The sequence below is a fragment of the Thunnus albacares genome, chromosome 11 (assembly GCF_914725855.1).
Source record: "Thunnus albacares chromosome 11, fThuAlb1.1, whole genome shotgun sequence".
NCBI classification, from domain to species: domain Eukaryota; kingdom Metazoa; phylum Chordata; class Actinopteri; order Scombriformes; family Scombridae; genus Thunnus; species Thunnus albacares.
Window position 1 is genome coordinate 19,945,442 of NC_058116.1, and position 16,525 is coordinate 19,961,966.

The following is a 16,525-nucleotide window of genomic DNA, read 5'->3' on the forward strand; positions in this document are numbered from 1 at the left end:
TCGTAGGTGACCTATTTTGACCTCAAAAAAGCGAATTTTGCTGAAAGGTGAGGAGTCTGCATCTCTGTTCTTCCCATTATCATCAAATGTGCTTAGAAATGCAGAAATTAAAAATATCTTTCACAGATGAACTGATCTTGAAAATAATCATTACTGTAGTCGCAGCCTCAGACCAGACATAATGATGAAAAACTGATTAATAAAAATAAATGCATTCTTGTGAGAAATCTGAGTAAATGTTATAGTCGAAATTAGAAATCATCTATAGACTCATCAATTCAAGTTAGACAATAAGTGTAATATTGACCAATTCTACAATAAATATATGATCCAACAACATATCCAACAAATTTTTCATCAAAATAAACACTGACAAAACTTGAACTGAACATAAACTCCTGCAAAGTTAGTTTCAGATGCTGTAAAGCTCTTAAAAAAGCGGATGCACCACTTTCAAATCCAGACCAGCTGAGCACTTCCGGGTGGCTCTGAACAAGTACGTTTTAAATATCAGCTGTAATTGTTCCAGTCCCTCCAATCTCCTCCATCAACCAACACCACCAGTGTGTCCCATACTGAGAACATTACCCCCATCAATCCCACCCGTGATCTGTAACAAACAAATAAGACAAGTTTATTCAAAACATATGGATTTCAGCATTTCATATGCCGTCCAATCTTAATGTCCTTCGGTTCTTTTTGTTTACTACCATTAAAAAGCTTCACAGTCACAGCCTCGCTTCCTCTGAGCACATGAGACACCCATTAAGACCACTGGCAAGCATTTTAAACACATAAAGAGACAAGACATCAGATTAGCATTGAGGAACACAAAAACAGGTCACAAAGTGCAAACATACACAACATTAAAAAAGAACTTCTGACAGACAAAAGAACTTCAAAAACATAACATTGGATAAGTCGAGAGTATGTGTCTGCATATGTTATTTGAGGTAAAGCAGGATAGAGCTGCTGCCATGAAGTCCAGTTGGAAATATGGTAATTACAGTTTGAGCGCAAATGGAAAGACCGAGTGGATGTGCTGAAGTCGTGAAGGCGAGTAATCTTTGTCCTAACCGGGATGTCGGACCTTGAATCCAGCATGAGGTAGAGAAACACGTGTTGAGTGAGTTTTATTTTAGGTTCTGGAGGATGGACCTGAGGTTGAGGCAGAGGAAGGTGTGTGCGTGGTTGGTTTTGTGATGAAGCTCTTGTATCTGGAGGTGGAGGGAGGACAGCTCGAAAAGACGTCGGTTCCTCCTGGACAAAAATAAATAAAAATCAAAGAAATACAACACAAGCACCTGTTAGTCCGAAGACAAGCATTGAAAGGGTCCATCATCAGTCAAACTACCTGCCTGAGCAGATCAATAATGAAGTTTAAAACTTAAACATCAGACTTCACATTTTCTATTTCATTCTATTGTTTGATGTATCTGAAAACCACCAGTTTCTGAGTCCAGGAAATACAACCTACTAGTCCAAGAAATAAACTGAAAATTAAAAATGGTGAAGTTTTTGGCTTGATGTGACCTCAGCAAATACACAAAGATCGAAATCCATGAGCTGATTAGCAGTAAGCAGAACAAACATTCACACAAAATTGTATTTATTCTTTCAGATGTTTGTATAATCTTTGCTTTTTTTCTTGTGAATTACTGAATAATTTTGCCTCCTTGGAGCTGTAAAAATATTAAAATACAACAGCAATTAACAACTAATGAATAAGAAGAATAAGAATTTACTTCCCCCAATTAGAGACGTGTTAATAATTGTTCAATATGTGATATCAGCATGGAGGGCCACTGTAACTACCTGATGCCGGAGAGCTTCTGTAGAAGGATGGAGAGCTTTTCCAGGGATGGCAGCTCCAGATGAGGGGTTTTAAGAAGCTGGGAGACCGTTCGGAAAAACTCGTCACAGCTACATGCCTCCAGGAAGGGATTTAGGTAGCCTACAAGCACAAAAGCACAACCAGAGCAAAGAAAAAGCAGGATATTATCAAAACAATTACTCTAATAAACAACACACATATTTGTATTCAGTGTTAAAACTTCTGAAGAGATGGAAATGATCAATTTAGTCTTGCCATACTTTCCGGATTTGCATAAGAATGAAAACTACATGAACCCACAAACAAACCATGAAAACTCTTTAACGATCAAACTGAAGAGACGGAGACACAGATGCTGGTTGGAGCGACTCTGTGATGACTGTATTTGTCCTTGTTAACTCTGACCTTCACTACATCAAACCATAATCTTACACACACGCACACACATACACACAGGGAGATGAAACAGGGAAAGGGCTACAGCTTCGATCCACACAGATGTCAGATACACATTTTTTACATTAATAAAAGCTAATGTGGACCTTATGAAGTCCTAAAATTAGTCGGTTCCTGGTAAACAAACATTTGTTTCTGCTAAACTTACATTCCTGCTCCTTCAAAAACTAACTCTCCACTGTCTTAAACCACGCACCAGGGTGAGGGAATACAATCTGAGCAACAGAGGGACATTTTTTGGCTGGTACAGCGGTCCTGCTGGCATAAAATCACAGCAGAAGACTGGGACCGGGAAGAACGGGATCAGGTTCAGATGAGGAGGGATAAGAAAGGGTAGAATGTAATTATATGAGAAGGATAAAAATGGATAGGATAGTTTGGTCAGTCTTTTTCAGCAAAAACACCACCTCATCTCAAGGTTAAAAAGCTTAAAAATGTAATGTTATGTCAAGAACAATTCTGATACATTTTTTCTTGCGCATTTGGTATATTTCAAAGTTTAATGTCATCCAAACTGTTGTATAAATTCCTGACAGCGAACGGACAATGTGGCTGCCAGCTAGGCTTCATTTCTGTAGCTGAACATCAGTACAACAAATGTGTGAGGTGATGGGAGGTATTAATTATATTACCTATCAATTATTCTGTTTACCTGATTGTCTTTCTATTAACGAATTAATCTGTTCAGACTAGAGCTGCAACAATTAGTCGATCAACTGATTAGTTCATCAAACAAAGAATACTATCAAATTATCAAAAAGCAAAATGTTTTAGTAATTTTTTTTAAAGCAAAAATGACAAACATTTTCTTGTTCTAGCTTCTCCAGGATTGATGAAAATTACAACAGGCATTTTTTCACTATTATCTGACATTTTATAGACAAAATGATGAATAGAGAAGATTATCGCTTATAAATTAATCGATTACTAAGTCCTAGTTAAGACTACAAAATGTCAGAAAACAGTAAACACAAGGTAACATTTAAGGTTATCAATCTACAAACAGTGTAAAACCAGGAGATGTTCAATTTACAATCATACAAATAAGGAAAAAAAGAAGCAAATCCTCACACATTTGAGAAAATGGAAATGAGAATGTCTGACATTTGTTTTTAAATTACTTTACTATTAATAGATTATCAAAACTGTTCATTTTCACCCCAAATTTCTTTCCGACCAGAGTGAGAATCATTTAAAAACTGATGGGGCACCAGGTCCTTAGTTTATTGAAATTATTATCAAATTGTCATAAAGATGTTTGCAACTGGCCTGCGTCTGTCTTATGGTAGAATTTAGACCAGGAGCATAACAAGCATTTGCAGCACCCAGTGATTTAATCTGTGCTACATTTTACACCTATGTCAAAGACAAAGCTGGAAACAGACACACACACACACACAGAAATACATACACACACACACACACACACACACACACACACACACACACACACAGAAATACAGACACATTTCTTTCGACTTTGAAGGTCGATTACATACTGTAGGTGCTGTGGGAAACATCACATAGCAAAGAGCAGTGGTAAAAAGCCCCTGTCTAAAGTGATTTAAGCAGGTCATCAAGAGCTTTTCTTTACTGCAACAACACCAAAACACATAACGACCCACACTTCTCCACAGTGGTGAGCATGGAAAGAATGCAAACCAAACACACACACAGCAAGTGGGTCCATATGTGACCATGGAAGTTGAATACACTGTATGAAGCAATTTGGTGGTTAATGTACTACCCACTATTTACCAGACATCAGTCAAAGCCAGTAAAACACTTCTACTTAGTGAGTTTGTGTATATGTAAGTGCATTTTTTGTGAACTATGAAGGTGCTTTTTACAAGATGTGTTGTGTAACAGGTACGGCATGTGACTCTACTTCATACATTAAAGTCTAGCTGTGGCAGTATGACCAGGACGCTGTGTGTATGCGTGTGTGTGTGTGTGTACGTGTGTTGTGTACAATTAGACCTTTTTGTTTTGTTTTGTTTTACTGGCAACCTTCAGGTGTAAGCGTCTCTCTCCCTCCTCCTCGCCCCTCTCCTGTCTCCCCTCATTACCGCTTGTAAAACACAATAATTAGCAAGTCTTACTAGACTTACAGTCCCCTTGAAACACAACTGCACGCAGGTCTGGCCCCAGTCGCCTCTGGCGCATGGCTCTGCTGTCTATTAGCATACAGCAGTCTTAAATGATACGGCTCATAACCCTGCCGAACTCACACTTCTATGGAAACCTGCTGCAGCTGCTGTCTCCTCCTCGTCCGACTCAATCAAGTCTTTTTGTCATCCTGTAAAAAAAAAAAAAAGGCGGGAGGTGGTGGAGTTCCAAGGTTTTACAACCTCAACTTCCAAATCCATCGCCTGACCACTGTTTATGACCGACGTGAGCTCAGACAAACCACTACCTCTCACATGTGGTTTTTATACGGGGATGATATGGAGTGATACTGCAGAAGAAGCTGGTATAAATCAAAGTAAATAGTGATAGTAAAGACAGTCTATAAATCTAGGCTAGAAGAGTGATCACAGCAGCTTTCAAAAGGTTTTTTTTTTTTTTTTTTCCAGGCAGTGTTGAGGTCACTTGGTTGGTTTGGACTCCCTCAGTGCAGTAACGGGTTTCAATATTCCTTTTACTTTACACCTCTAAAATCTGTCACAGTTTGACTTCCTCAGTTTAGCATTAGTCAGTTTATTAGAAGTTCTTAGTATGATTATCTTATAATTAACGAAATGAGATCTTCACACTGTATCATAACATACTATAGTGACTGAGAACACTGCACACAGTGTGGTGGTGATGTATCATTAAGTCGGCTGTGTTGTCACCGTTGACTCCCACTCACACAGTAGGTTCTGATGGTTTTAATCTTCACCTGCTTTATAGCATGAACATACTGACATAACCCATTTAGCAATGGGGGAAAAATGTGTTGTCTCTTTTTATTGTTATCTCTTTTAATAATTTTGCCTGTTGCCTTCTACCAGATCAATGTGTATGTACCAGTATGCATGTGTCAGCAGTCTACAAAGAATCTAATAAAAACTACGAGTAAACTACAGCATAAGCATTTTTTAATGCCAACAGTATATTGGTTATTGGTTTAACAAATTCTTCCATCCACAAAACATTTTTGGATGGATTAAAAACTATGAGAAGAAAATGCCAAATGATGATGAAAAAAAATCCAAGCAAACAAAAAAAAACGGTGTCATTACTATCGATTACGCTCATTTGTCTATATTCAAACTGAGGCTAAATATCAAATTGAGGTACATTATACGGATCCTTTTGTGAAGACTGATTAGCTCAGTGTGAAATATGTGGAAGAAATTACTTATATGTATATAAAAACCTGCCCCGGTGCAGTCTCTTAATCACACGAGTTTGATGAGTTCTACACTACAGTCTGTCTGATGGTGTGTAGCCATAATGTGTAGCCAAAAATACAACTACTTACGCGACTGTTCTGTGAGCTGCATCAGAATATCTATGGATGGATGCAGCCCTCCGCGGCCGACCCGAAGCACCGACAGCAATATGCGCACTCCTCCGTAGTAAACGAACAGGCCTCGACTCTCCTCACACATCAGCTCAGTATGGAGGGCGTCCAGAGCCTGGGCCAACACGTCAGCTGCACACACACACACACACGCAGAATTATTTAATGTCTTCAAGTCATTTAAGTCTTACATTTGGAATTTAATCTTGCATCTAAAACTGTTGCATGCATTAGTTAGAGCATAAAGTGCTAGGAAAAGAAACTGATAGAAGCTATATTAGGTATTTTTACATTATAAACCAATCTATAGAAAAATCTTCTTTCCAGGGTACAAGCCTCATCTTCCATCATAGAGAAGGGTTTTTCACTATCCCAGCTATCCCTTCTTTCTCACACTCTACTAATGTGCTTTGGTGATATGTGCAGTTCACTTTTGAAGTACAGAACTCGTTTTGTCTCAGATAGTTCTGAGAATTTTTGAAGCTCTACAAAAAAATGCTCTTCAAATGCCCAAACGTACTGGATTTATGCAACCTGACGTGGGATAAAAGCTTTCTTTTATGATTTTGAAATGAGCTCCATCTCAGAATGGTACCCATTATGTGCAGAATCCCAGCAAAAATTAAGGGGAAGAAACATCTACCCATTGCACTCAATCTGGTTTCATGTCAATCCAGAGCAGGAGAGAAAGCAAACCTGGTGTGCAGATTCACAGAAAATAGTCTATATAGTCATAATGAAATGGCCCTTGAGCTTTGAAGATGGATAGTCATTTCAGAGAGGAAGAAGAAATATATCAGCTATGTAACCTGCACCCATTTAGTTCATGAAAACAAGAAGATAAAGGCCAGGGACCAAAATTTGAATGTAGCAAAAAGCTCCTTGCCCTTTTCAAATAATTGGATCCAACAGTTCACACACATTTTACTACATTAAAATAAAAATATCAACCATGGTGGTGCGAGAGAAAAATTCTGGGGATCACATAAGTTATTCATCCTCAATTCATCCTCTGGGGACCATGAATGTCTGTATGTAATCTCTGTTAGCAGCAGCATGGCCGGAGGGAAGCACAGCCAACTAGCCTCTGCTAGAAGAAGCAGCTGGTCTGAAGGGCAGCTGAGTGAAATGGAGCCTGCGGAGGAAGCACCAGGACCGTCAGGGGTGAAACAGTCCGTGGAGGGAAACACAGTCAGGCGGTGGAGGAGAAGGCAACGAATTGGCCTCTCATAATCGGCAGAAAATGTTCATTTCATGCCGTCGCCGATATTTCATTTTAGAGCTTATATCGGCCGATACCGATGACGTGCCGATAATATCGTGCATCCCTATTAAAATTAGTTCAGTTCTTGCAGACTTTGTAACTGACTAGCAGTGAATGATGCCACAGGACTGTTATCCAGTTTACTGTAAAAGACCTGAGCCCTTTCTAGACAGTGATGCCAAGGGTTTTAGGTGACTGTTAATCAGTCCAACAGTATGTAAAGTTCATCTTATCGTCAATAAGGTGATGCCGTCTGGTGTTGTTACAAACAAGTTTACAATAAATAAATGTATTCTTTATTCAAGGGATGGTGGGGGCTCTTTAAACATCGGTGTTGTGTTAGAAAAATACACTTGTCAGTCTAAAAATCTATTTATTGTCCTTATCAGTTATTGTATTGGCATTAACCACAACAAATAGAAAATTATCAGTTAAACTTTATTGGCCCTGAAATTCCATATCTTCCATATCAGCGCATCTGAGAATTTTTTTAATGTCTTAAAACAAGAGGGGGATCTGGAGGGGATTTTTAAATATCTTTGGGTTCTTTTCTGTTGGTCTAAAAACAAGCAATTTAAAGATGTCACCTTCATAGGCATTTCCCCAACTTTCTGACTTTTTATACAGAAGATGCTTTATTGATTAATTGAAAAAATAATCAGCGGAATAATTGAACAAAAGAAAATAGCTGATTCATTATTATAACCCTACTGTTACGCTTGAGACCCATTTATTCATGTAACATCTGTTTGCGGTTTCCATTTACCTTGTGTGACAGTGCGGAGGATGATGAGGATGGAGAGGATGCGTGTGTGAGGACAGGGGCTTCGGTAAAGGGACCAGTTCCTGGACGGTCCACCAGCAACCCCACTGTAGGACTTGGGTAGGTCTGGATCTTCAGACTGGGACGCTGTTGGCTGGGCTGGTGGCTTTGATATCGTCTCTCCTATCCGCCGCAGAGTGGCAAATAGAGCTACATGCTGTGCAGAATACGCAAAAACACATATACACACACAATTATACAAATTATACAATTATACAAAAAACTGTATCTGTGGTCAGTTACTTTTGTTATATAACTGTCAAAAATAGGAATGATATGCCTACCATAATCTTTATCAAATACCACTGTAGAAAATACGAGTTAAGCCTGACAGTGAGTCAATAAGCTCCTTCTCCAAATAATTGATGAAACCAATAAATCAGTGAAATAAACTAAAGCTAGTATCCAAGATTTATGTATTTCCAAAGCAAAAAAGGAGCTGGTGGTTTTCAAACTCACGACATCACTCTCTCAGTTTCTATTCCCTCTCCCCAAGGTCTCCACTGGCTCCACGGGGACCCCAGACTTGAAGTCTTCTCCCTTCCTCCACTTACGAATTCTGGCCTGATACTGGCTGGTTTTAGTCTTAAAAGTGAACACATGTTGCAGCAATAAAGGAGCATGTGATTCCAGTTGAACATCAAGCATGTCACTGAGCAGAAATGACATGACCTGACAAACAAACATGGAGGGGCCAAGCTCCCTGCAGCAAGACTGGAGAAGAGGACTGAAACTTGGAAGTTGGAGGCCATGGATGGAGAATTAGGGTTTAGATGGGCAGGGGGTGCGAGCAGCAGGCTTGAGCGTATTATCGAGTGTATTATAGGCGGCATTTTAGATTGAAGATGTAAGTGTTGCAGGCTGGTATTTGGCCTTCACAATATGACAAGAATGTCAGCTAGTTGCTAAGATTCAAAATAGAGAGAGACGATAAACTTTCCAATCACTTGTCATCCTTTCAACCACTGCTTTTTATCGCCCGAACATACTTCAAAGGCAGGTGATCCGATAAACCTGGCTTTAGCGGGCAGCTGCCAAGAGTGGCAGATTCAAGATTCTTAAACTGACAAGCTCACATGTGGGTGAACAGCTGTTGAGGGATGCCTTATGTATGCAATGTATGGTTTGTAAGAGATTTTTAGTAATTTAAACAACAACCAAAGCTCAATTATGGAGGGGGATACACATCCTTATCAAAAGCCACAAAAACAGTCTGTTCTAATGTCTAGACTGTGTTCAACACACAGAGACAGGCAGGGGACTTCAGATAACCGTGCTTTTCATTTGAACACAAGATGAAACTCGACAGGACCTCCGCACATTAAAGCCCGTCTTGCTGTGAGGGGAGATGTAGTGATAAAGTGGATATCCCCAGCTTGAAGTGGATGTGTAGCTGTGTGTTAAGGGAAAACTCTTGTGTCGTGTTTGGTTTCTGCAGCATGTTGTGAAAGTGTCCCAGCAGCTCTCTGCTTGGAAAATATCAATCATCTCTTGCAAGGCCGAATACTAATAACTGAGGAAGATGCAGGCCACAGAATTAACAGCATTATGTAATAGAATGTAATCTCACACCTCTGTGTTGTTACTTTTTGACAGCCCAGATAATCCATTACAAAAAGAGGGTGAATGCTGCAGAAAAGCAAGGATATCCAAGAAAAACATTTTCAGGGATGAACAGGCTCTTTTCCGATTGATGCTCCCCTTTGGAAGCCATGTGGGAGGTAATATGTTTTTGGACAAGAAAAGCAGATGACATTTTTAAAGTCAGCCACCTAAAGAGTGTACAAACAGGCTTTTGTCATTTTTTTGGCAGTCTCTGACTGTAGAATAACAGAGTAAATATTCCCATTTCTGTGTTAGGAAAGTACTTATTATCTAGCCTTAGGTCACTGTCTTGGTTACATATCTTATTAGCATTGTAGCTATAGTGATGTGGCTCCTTCCTAGTGGTTACTTGCTGAAAGATTTCATGAAATGGCTCTGTGTAGTGGCCACAGGCAAAACTGCAGGTCATGTGACACCATCTAACGCAGAAGTGACTTTTTGGCACGCACACACACACACACACACACACACACACACACACACACACACACAAAACACAAAATAGATGCGAAACTTAAAAGGAAAATTTCCTGAGCATCAAACATATTGCTCTTTGAACTGTCAGAATTTCAAGCATTAGCCTGGGTCCTTAAATCCAGATGTTTGGGTAGAAATGGAAAACTATTAGGTTGATACCACACATGTTCTTCTGTTGTATCCCATCTCGTCTTATCTTTACCTGTGCGCTGTTTTCGATTTGTCTCAAAGCCCAGTGGATGAGGCGAAGAAGGTTGAGGAGGAGGTCAGGTTCCGACAAATGAATTTGAGAAAGCTGATCTGCTAATAACGGCAGCACCTAAAGAATCAATGATAACTTATGACTTTGATTTCAATAAAACTTTGTTCATGTACCATCCTACATGGTTCTTTTTTTGCTTAGAATATAGTTGTAATGAAATCCACCTTGAGGCATCTCTCGTTGAGTATAACCTCCGGAGGCAGAAACTGGCCTACATCTTTCCCTTCATTTCCTGCTGTTGATGAGAGCGTCTGTCCATCAAGTACCCAGTCCAACAGAAAGGCCAGGAGCTTTAGTGAGGTGTGACTGGAGCTGCCCTGAGGGAAAGAGGGTGAAATAATAAAGGGTTAAAAAATATTGTGGAAACAGTCATCTGCAGCTGACTTTGTCACAAGATATTTACTCTAGTTAAAGCAAGGGTAGGTTATTTATTTTAAAAGCATTTTTTGTTATATTTGTTGAAATTCTCTGTATATCACGACAGCAATCAGTAAATTGAATGCTCTGATAGTAAAAGGAAAAAAAACCTCAGTATCTGTGACTGGCGCAAGCCTGTAATAAGTCTGTCCAATCATTTCATTTGGCCTGGATGACACAGAAAGTTTGGAGGCCAGGCGAGCAGTGGGATACCGACGGATAGGAAGTGACGGGACTGCATGAATTGCAGGAGGAGAGAAGAAAAAGATGGTGATGGTGAAAAGATGATGATATGAACGGAAAGCAGAATGAAAAGCAACACGCGATCTTCGGACTATTGCCTGTGGCGCGGGGGGAAACTGAACAGTGAATAATCTTAACAACGCCAGGGCAGGAGACTTTCAATGGAAGTGATTTTGGCTCCCAGAAATGCAATGCGACATCACTCGAATTCACTCATTACTCTTGTGGTGGACTTCAAACAGGTGAGAGGCGGTCCTGTTTCATGTTACTAAAGGTTGCTGTGCCTTGAGAGGTAGTTGTGTGTATGAGTAAGTGCAGTAGTAAACACTGATGTGTTGTGTTACGCGAACGTGTGAAGCGCGTGTATATGCCTGTGCTTTTCTGGTGGGAGGGACTTAGGACGGAGAGTGGATGGGGGAGAGCTGCAGGAGAAGGACTTTATTTTCAAATTTTGGCATTTATCTGCCTTTTCCAGAACACTACCTACCCCAGCTTTAAAGTTGTTGTTTTGATTATACTTTTATTACTGTTATATTAGTTGTATTCTATAATATGTCCATCATGCAGTCACAATGAGCATCTAAGCAAAGAAAAGGAAATTCAAAGGAATAATAGTTTAAATGCATTAAGTATTTCGGCTCAGTCAGTGCTCTCTGAATAAAACAGTAAAAAAAAAAATCCTTGAAATGACAAGTACAGCTGTATCCACCGAGGAGTGTATTCATCTTCATACACAACAGTGATGATAACATAACAGTATCACAAACTATGATTTATCATGTCAGCTGGCAGGGTGGAGAACGGGTTTTGTACTGTTTCCAGCCTGAATATGTGAAAATTAGTGTGTGTCTGACCAAGCTAAATGATAAGTGGCCTTGTTTTTCAATAAACACATCAACGATAAATGAAGCAATGCAATTAGAGCAAACCCCAATGATTGGTAGTACATTCAACTGTAAACACTAACACACAGACACACACAGACACACACAGACACACAGGGTTTTTGAAATACCTTGTTGCTGGGTTTTAAAGGAGCAGCAGCTTTCTCCTTTTTGGATGCTTTAACACACTCTGTGCTCACTTTGTGGCAACCTCTTGATGCTATGCTGTGCTCATGTTTTCTCTGAAAAAAAAAAAAAAAATCAATAAATTCATGAATGAATGAATGAATGAATAAATGAAGCAACATACAGCAGAAACTTCTGCTTTAACATTTAACCAAGAAAAAAATAATAGAATTGCTGTATGTAACAAACAGACAACACTGACTGGTTCTGTATCATTTTTTTACATAAACGGGCCAAGACAAATTAATTGCGCACACAGCTGCTTCAAAATGTTCCTCACAAAAATAGGGAACAAAATATCATATTTTCAAATCTCTGAGAGAATACATTGATTACCTGTCCTCAAGTCTTGACTAAAAAAATTAAGCAATGACCATTTGAGAAGTGTTTTTTCGTAGGTTGTCACCTGTAGGTTTTCAAGTCGAGCCTGCACCCTCTTGGACTGGCTTTCCAACTTCTTATTCTGTTCACTGATCTCATTCAACTATTGATGGAAAAACAGTGGATGTCAATATGCAATGCAAGACCAATGTCTGGAAAATCACTCCTTAATTTGTTTTTATGTATAATATACAAAACTACAAAAACAAAAAGGGGGTGAGGAGTGGGGGTTGTGTTTTTTTGAAAGATGAAAAAAAAAAACACTTAAAACTTCCCATCAGGCATTCATAAAGTAATAAAACATGTGAAGGCTGTTATACAAAAGGCCTATGTCACAGCGCCCTCCTGTGGTCCAAGGTACTAACTGCTCTGTATGAGCCTACTCCTCCACCAATGAGTCTTGAAGATTTCATCAGGAAAAAGAGAGCTCAACATGGACTGGGTCTTAGCACAGTGGATAGATAACAATAGGCTCAAATTTATAATTACTTTCAAAGCCTTTTGACCCCTGTGTTAATGTATGTGTTCAATGTGTTGATGTTTACAACAAAATGAAGACAAAAAAAACCCAGCTGCCGTGGGTTAACTATTTAACATGCTAAACAAAACACGCAAACACACAGTCATGGTTTGTGTGTGCACACTTTTAACCTGTTTCTTCATGTTATCATTCAGCTCCTTAATGGTGTCAAAGCTGGACTTGAGCCTCCTGTTCTCCTTGCTCCGCTCTCGAAGGAGATCCTGCAGCTGGCTCAGCTCTTGCTGGTGTTTCTAGTTAGACATACATACACAATTACACATAATGAACAATGCAAGCACGCTGACAATGCTTAAACGTTTCAGTGATAAATTACACTGAATTGAGTTTGCTATTAAAATTGTATAATAGCCAGTCCATGCCGTCCTTGATGGAAGGTTCTTACTGACCATGACAGAAATGCAATTAGTAGGTTAATTTGATTGAATTAGTCTGATAATTTGATTTGAATAAAATAATAGCTTGGTTCAAAGATCAGGCTGGATTATTGCAATTTTAAGAAAGTGTATTTCCTGAAAACATTAGAGTTTATTTAAGCTATCTAACATGTCTGTACACATAGATTAGGTTATACCTGTAATCCTTCTTGTAAGTGCAGATTTAGAGTAGGTTTAGAGGCAGAACGTTATCTGATAAAATCTTGTCATAACACAATAAATTGGTATGTCACTGCACTTTTAATGTCAAGACATGATGCAAGTTTGTGATGGAGGACTACACAGTTACTTTCTGAAAGTGGTAGTGTGGAAGGGGAGGAAACAAGGTCAAGCTAGAACACACAGAATGCATCATTAGTTTTGAATATAACTGGATGAAGTGTATGTGAATCTGACCTCCTGTACAGCCACGATCCGAGTGTGGAGCATCTCCTCCAGCCCAGTCAGCTTTCCCAGGGCCTCCTCCTGTTGTTTCAGCCTCCTCTCTCGCTCCTGCAGCTGCCTCTCCCACTGCTGCTGGCTTTGTCGCTCCGCCTGCACACACACACACAAACACACATATACAAACACCTGAGAGGAAGAAGCAAGAATCCAAATGCAACTGTTGATCTATATTTCTCCCATCTAGTTCAACTGATTAACTGTTAACTTAACAATACATTGGCTGTGCTCGCTCACCTTTAGTTGTTCATAGATGGTCATCATCTCCTGGTAAACCTTCGCTAATAATGCGGAAGGGGAGCGGCACGAGTCGGATGATTGGCAAGCTCTCTGTAACTGGGCCTTAGTTTGGTGGGACCCTGGGCTACCATCCAGACAAGAAGGCAAGGTCACATCTGGACAAATAGAGGTAACTTATTATCTATTTATAAGAGAGAGCAGCAAGAAAAGTCAGGAATTTCTGCAATAACAGGAAATTAAGAACTTGTCTGGTGAGACTCAAGGATTAATCAGTGAAGCCTAATTTATTATTCATGATCTTGTCAAGTCTTTAGAGGGATATCATTTATTTTACAACTGCAATCATATCAACCTGATTGTTCTTGAAAGGATTTTCCTCCGAATGTAGAAACCCTGAAATGATTTCAGCAGCTGCTACTTTGAGTTTACTATGAGGTGGTCAGTTGTAAGTTAGTACTTCCTTATTAAGCACAAACACTGATGAGTGGTTATCCTCTGACGCACACAAACACACCTGTTTCTGTAAACAGCACCTGAGAGTCCTGAAGGGGAGTCGATGTGCAGTCCCCACTGAGGTCCTCATCACTGCCATGTAAACTACTATCACTGCAAAACCTAAAACAAGACAGCATCATGTTTCACTCATTGCATAATACTCATCATAAACATGTAATAGGTTATCAGTGAAAGTCAATTCATGTGACTTACTGGTCAGGACAGCTGGAAATGGCTTTAAACAGCTCATGCAAAGTTTTGCGGTAGCATTTCAACTCTTTACTTGGCTGTTTGGATCTATGGGCGAGAACGAGCCTTTGTTCTGCTTCTAAAACAGTAGACATAATGCAATGTCAGGCATATTATATTAGACTTTTTTTTTGTCAAGGATCATCAGTTAGATGTGGATTAAGACCAATGAGTGTGGCTCAGTTAAAACACTGTAATAGAATAAATAAACCTGCATATTCTGTGTACTAGGTGATGAGATGGTAAGGAAGAGAGTGAAGCTACAGTATGATCAATACAGTCACCCTTCACATCCTCTCTTTACTTCTCCAGTGAGTGACATAAATACAGTATTGACTAAATGCGTGTGTTTTGGCGTTGGAGACTTGCTGGTACTCAATCAAGCGCCTCTGGAGGACCATGTGGAGGTCCCTGGTGGTACACTTACCATCACTGCTTTTTGAGGCCTTTTCCTCTGATAGCAACTAAAAACACAGGACAATAAACAGTTTTAGGTAAAAGCATATATATTATGTATGATATTGTATGTGCTGTGACACATCCTCTTCTGTGCGAGCATTTCACATTTGTGTTCAACCATGTGTCAATTAATGATGACGTTTGTGCCCAATCAATAAATATATCTGGTAGCACACAAGTTAAACTTTATTTTTTACAGTTCATTATTCAGTTAGGTTAGTAACTATGACAACCATCGAGCAGAGCAACGCATTTGCAACTTTAACAGTTTAACGTTAGCTAGCTAGCGTTTGTTACTTGACACGAAGTGCTACTTTACAAAGAGTTAAAATGACACTTTGGTTAAGCTACAGCGTAAATACAGTAAAAGCTGTTCATGTTTTATTGAAGAATGGCGTGAAGTTCTCCATTTAACGTTAACTTAACTTTTAGTTAGCCAGCATTACGGCATTAGCTAACGTTAAACAAACAAAGCCATAGCGTTAGCTCGATTTCGCATATAACCTAGTAAAAGTTAATTTGGTGATAGCAGTGACAGACCACTGACAGAGAGACACACACAGTGTTACGCATTGTTTCAACAGGTTAATGCTAGCATTGCTGCCATGAAGTTGTACCAGACAAGTTGAAAAAAAGATGCAAACTTGGCGTTAAACACAAACCTGTTTTCTCCTCTCCAAATATTTCTGCGTAGGTTTCTCGACTGTATCAGTCATGTCGGTCTTAAACTGCTTGTTCATAGCTTGTTAATATTACTGTCATTCAAATCTAAAAATGCTGCGGGCTTGAGTTTCTGCAGTTTAGTTGCAGCTCAGCTGTCGCTAGTATCAAGTTGACGCAAAGTAATACACACTTCCAGTTGGAGCTGCCAAATTAAAATCGATTGTAAGAAACACGTGTAGTCTTTCGGCTGTTTGACATGCATTAATTTGAAATTTCAATCCTCGCACTTCCGGTATTTCTCTACTTAGTTTATATTAACTTAACTCAGCCTACAACCAGTCTTGTTTGTCGGCAGTGGAAACGAACACAATCCAAATTTGGCGGATGAATGACATCACTGATCACGTGAGGGTAATGGATCGGTTCACTATCTTTTAAGTCTGTCTTAAAACAACAGTCAGGTGCCCAAATAAACATTGAAATTGTTTTTCTTGCTGTAATCATTCCTCCTGTTCATACTGGCCATTAGAAAATCCATTCATAACGTACTTACAATACAAGGGGGACAAAAGCCTCCTTCTGTGTAAAAAATATATATATTATGTAAGTTTATCTGAAGCTAATATGAAGCTTCAGCTGTCTAAATTAATCATATCAAGT

The 16,525-nt window shown here is 39.3% G+C and overlaps 1 protein-coding gene across 3 annotated transcripts; it reads right to left on the reverse strand.

Moving 5' to 3' along the window:
* Window positions 1-277: 277 nt before the first annotated feature.
* Window positions 278-16,214, reverse strand: LOC122992536 (coiled-coil domain-containing protein 138-like). Of its 3 annotated transcripts, none has more exons than XM_044366368.1 (15): window positions 15,865-16,214; window positions 15,171-15,207; window positions 14,708-14,822; window positions 14,514-14,614; window positions 13,997-14,154; window positions 13,715-13,852; window positions 12,995-13,114; window positions 12,369-12,446; window positions 11,908-12,018; window positions 10,397-10,549; window positions 10,173-10,289; window positions 7,832-8,045; window positions 5,760-5,933; window positions 1,816-1,954; window positions 278-1,256 (listed from the first exon to the last, which is right to left on the reverse strand). In XM_044366368.1, exons 1-15 carry the CDS (start codon window positions 15,940-15,942, stop codon window positions 1,139-1,141), a joined length of 1,851 nt encoding a protein of 616 aa, XP_044222303.1. In that variant the 5' UTR covers window positions 15,943-16,214; the 3' UTR covers window positions 278-1,138. The 3 variants fall into 3 exon arrangements, 2 of the variants coding, with proteins under 2 accessions (XP_044222303.1, XP_044222302.1); XM_044366367.1 differs by having other exon boundaries at window positions 278-1,260; window positions 15,865-16,213; XR_006406064.1 differs by lacking the exon at window positions 278-1,256 and adding an exon at window positions 4,522-4,589 and having other exon boundaries at window positions 1,866-1,954.
* Window positions 16,215-16,525: the final 311 nt, after the last annotated feature.

Bases quoted from the DNA above. Each gene is read 5' to 3' on its own strand.
- LOC122992536 (XM_044366367.1), bottom strand. From the start codon at position 15,942: ATGAACAAGCAGTTTAAGACCGACATGACTGATACAGTCGAGAAACCT. The intron at 13,853-13,996 runs GTGAGCGAGCAC...GTGTGTGTGCAG, and splicing joins CCATCTATGAACAACTAAAG to GCGGAGCGACAAAGCCAGCA. The intron at 10,550-11,907 runs GTATTTCAAAAA...TCTTTCCCTCAG, and splicing joins CTTTAAAACCCAGCAACAAG to GGCAGCTCCAGTCACACCTC.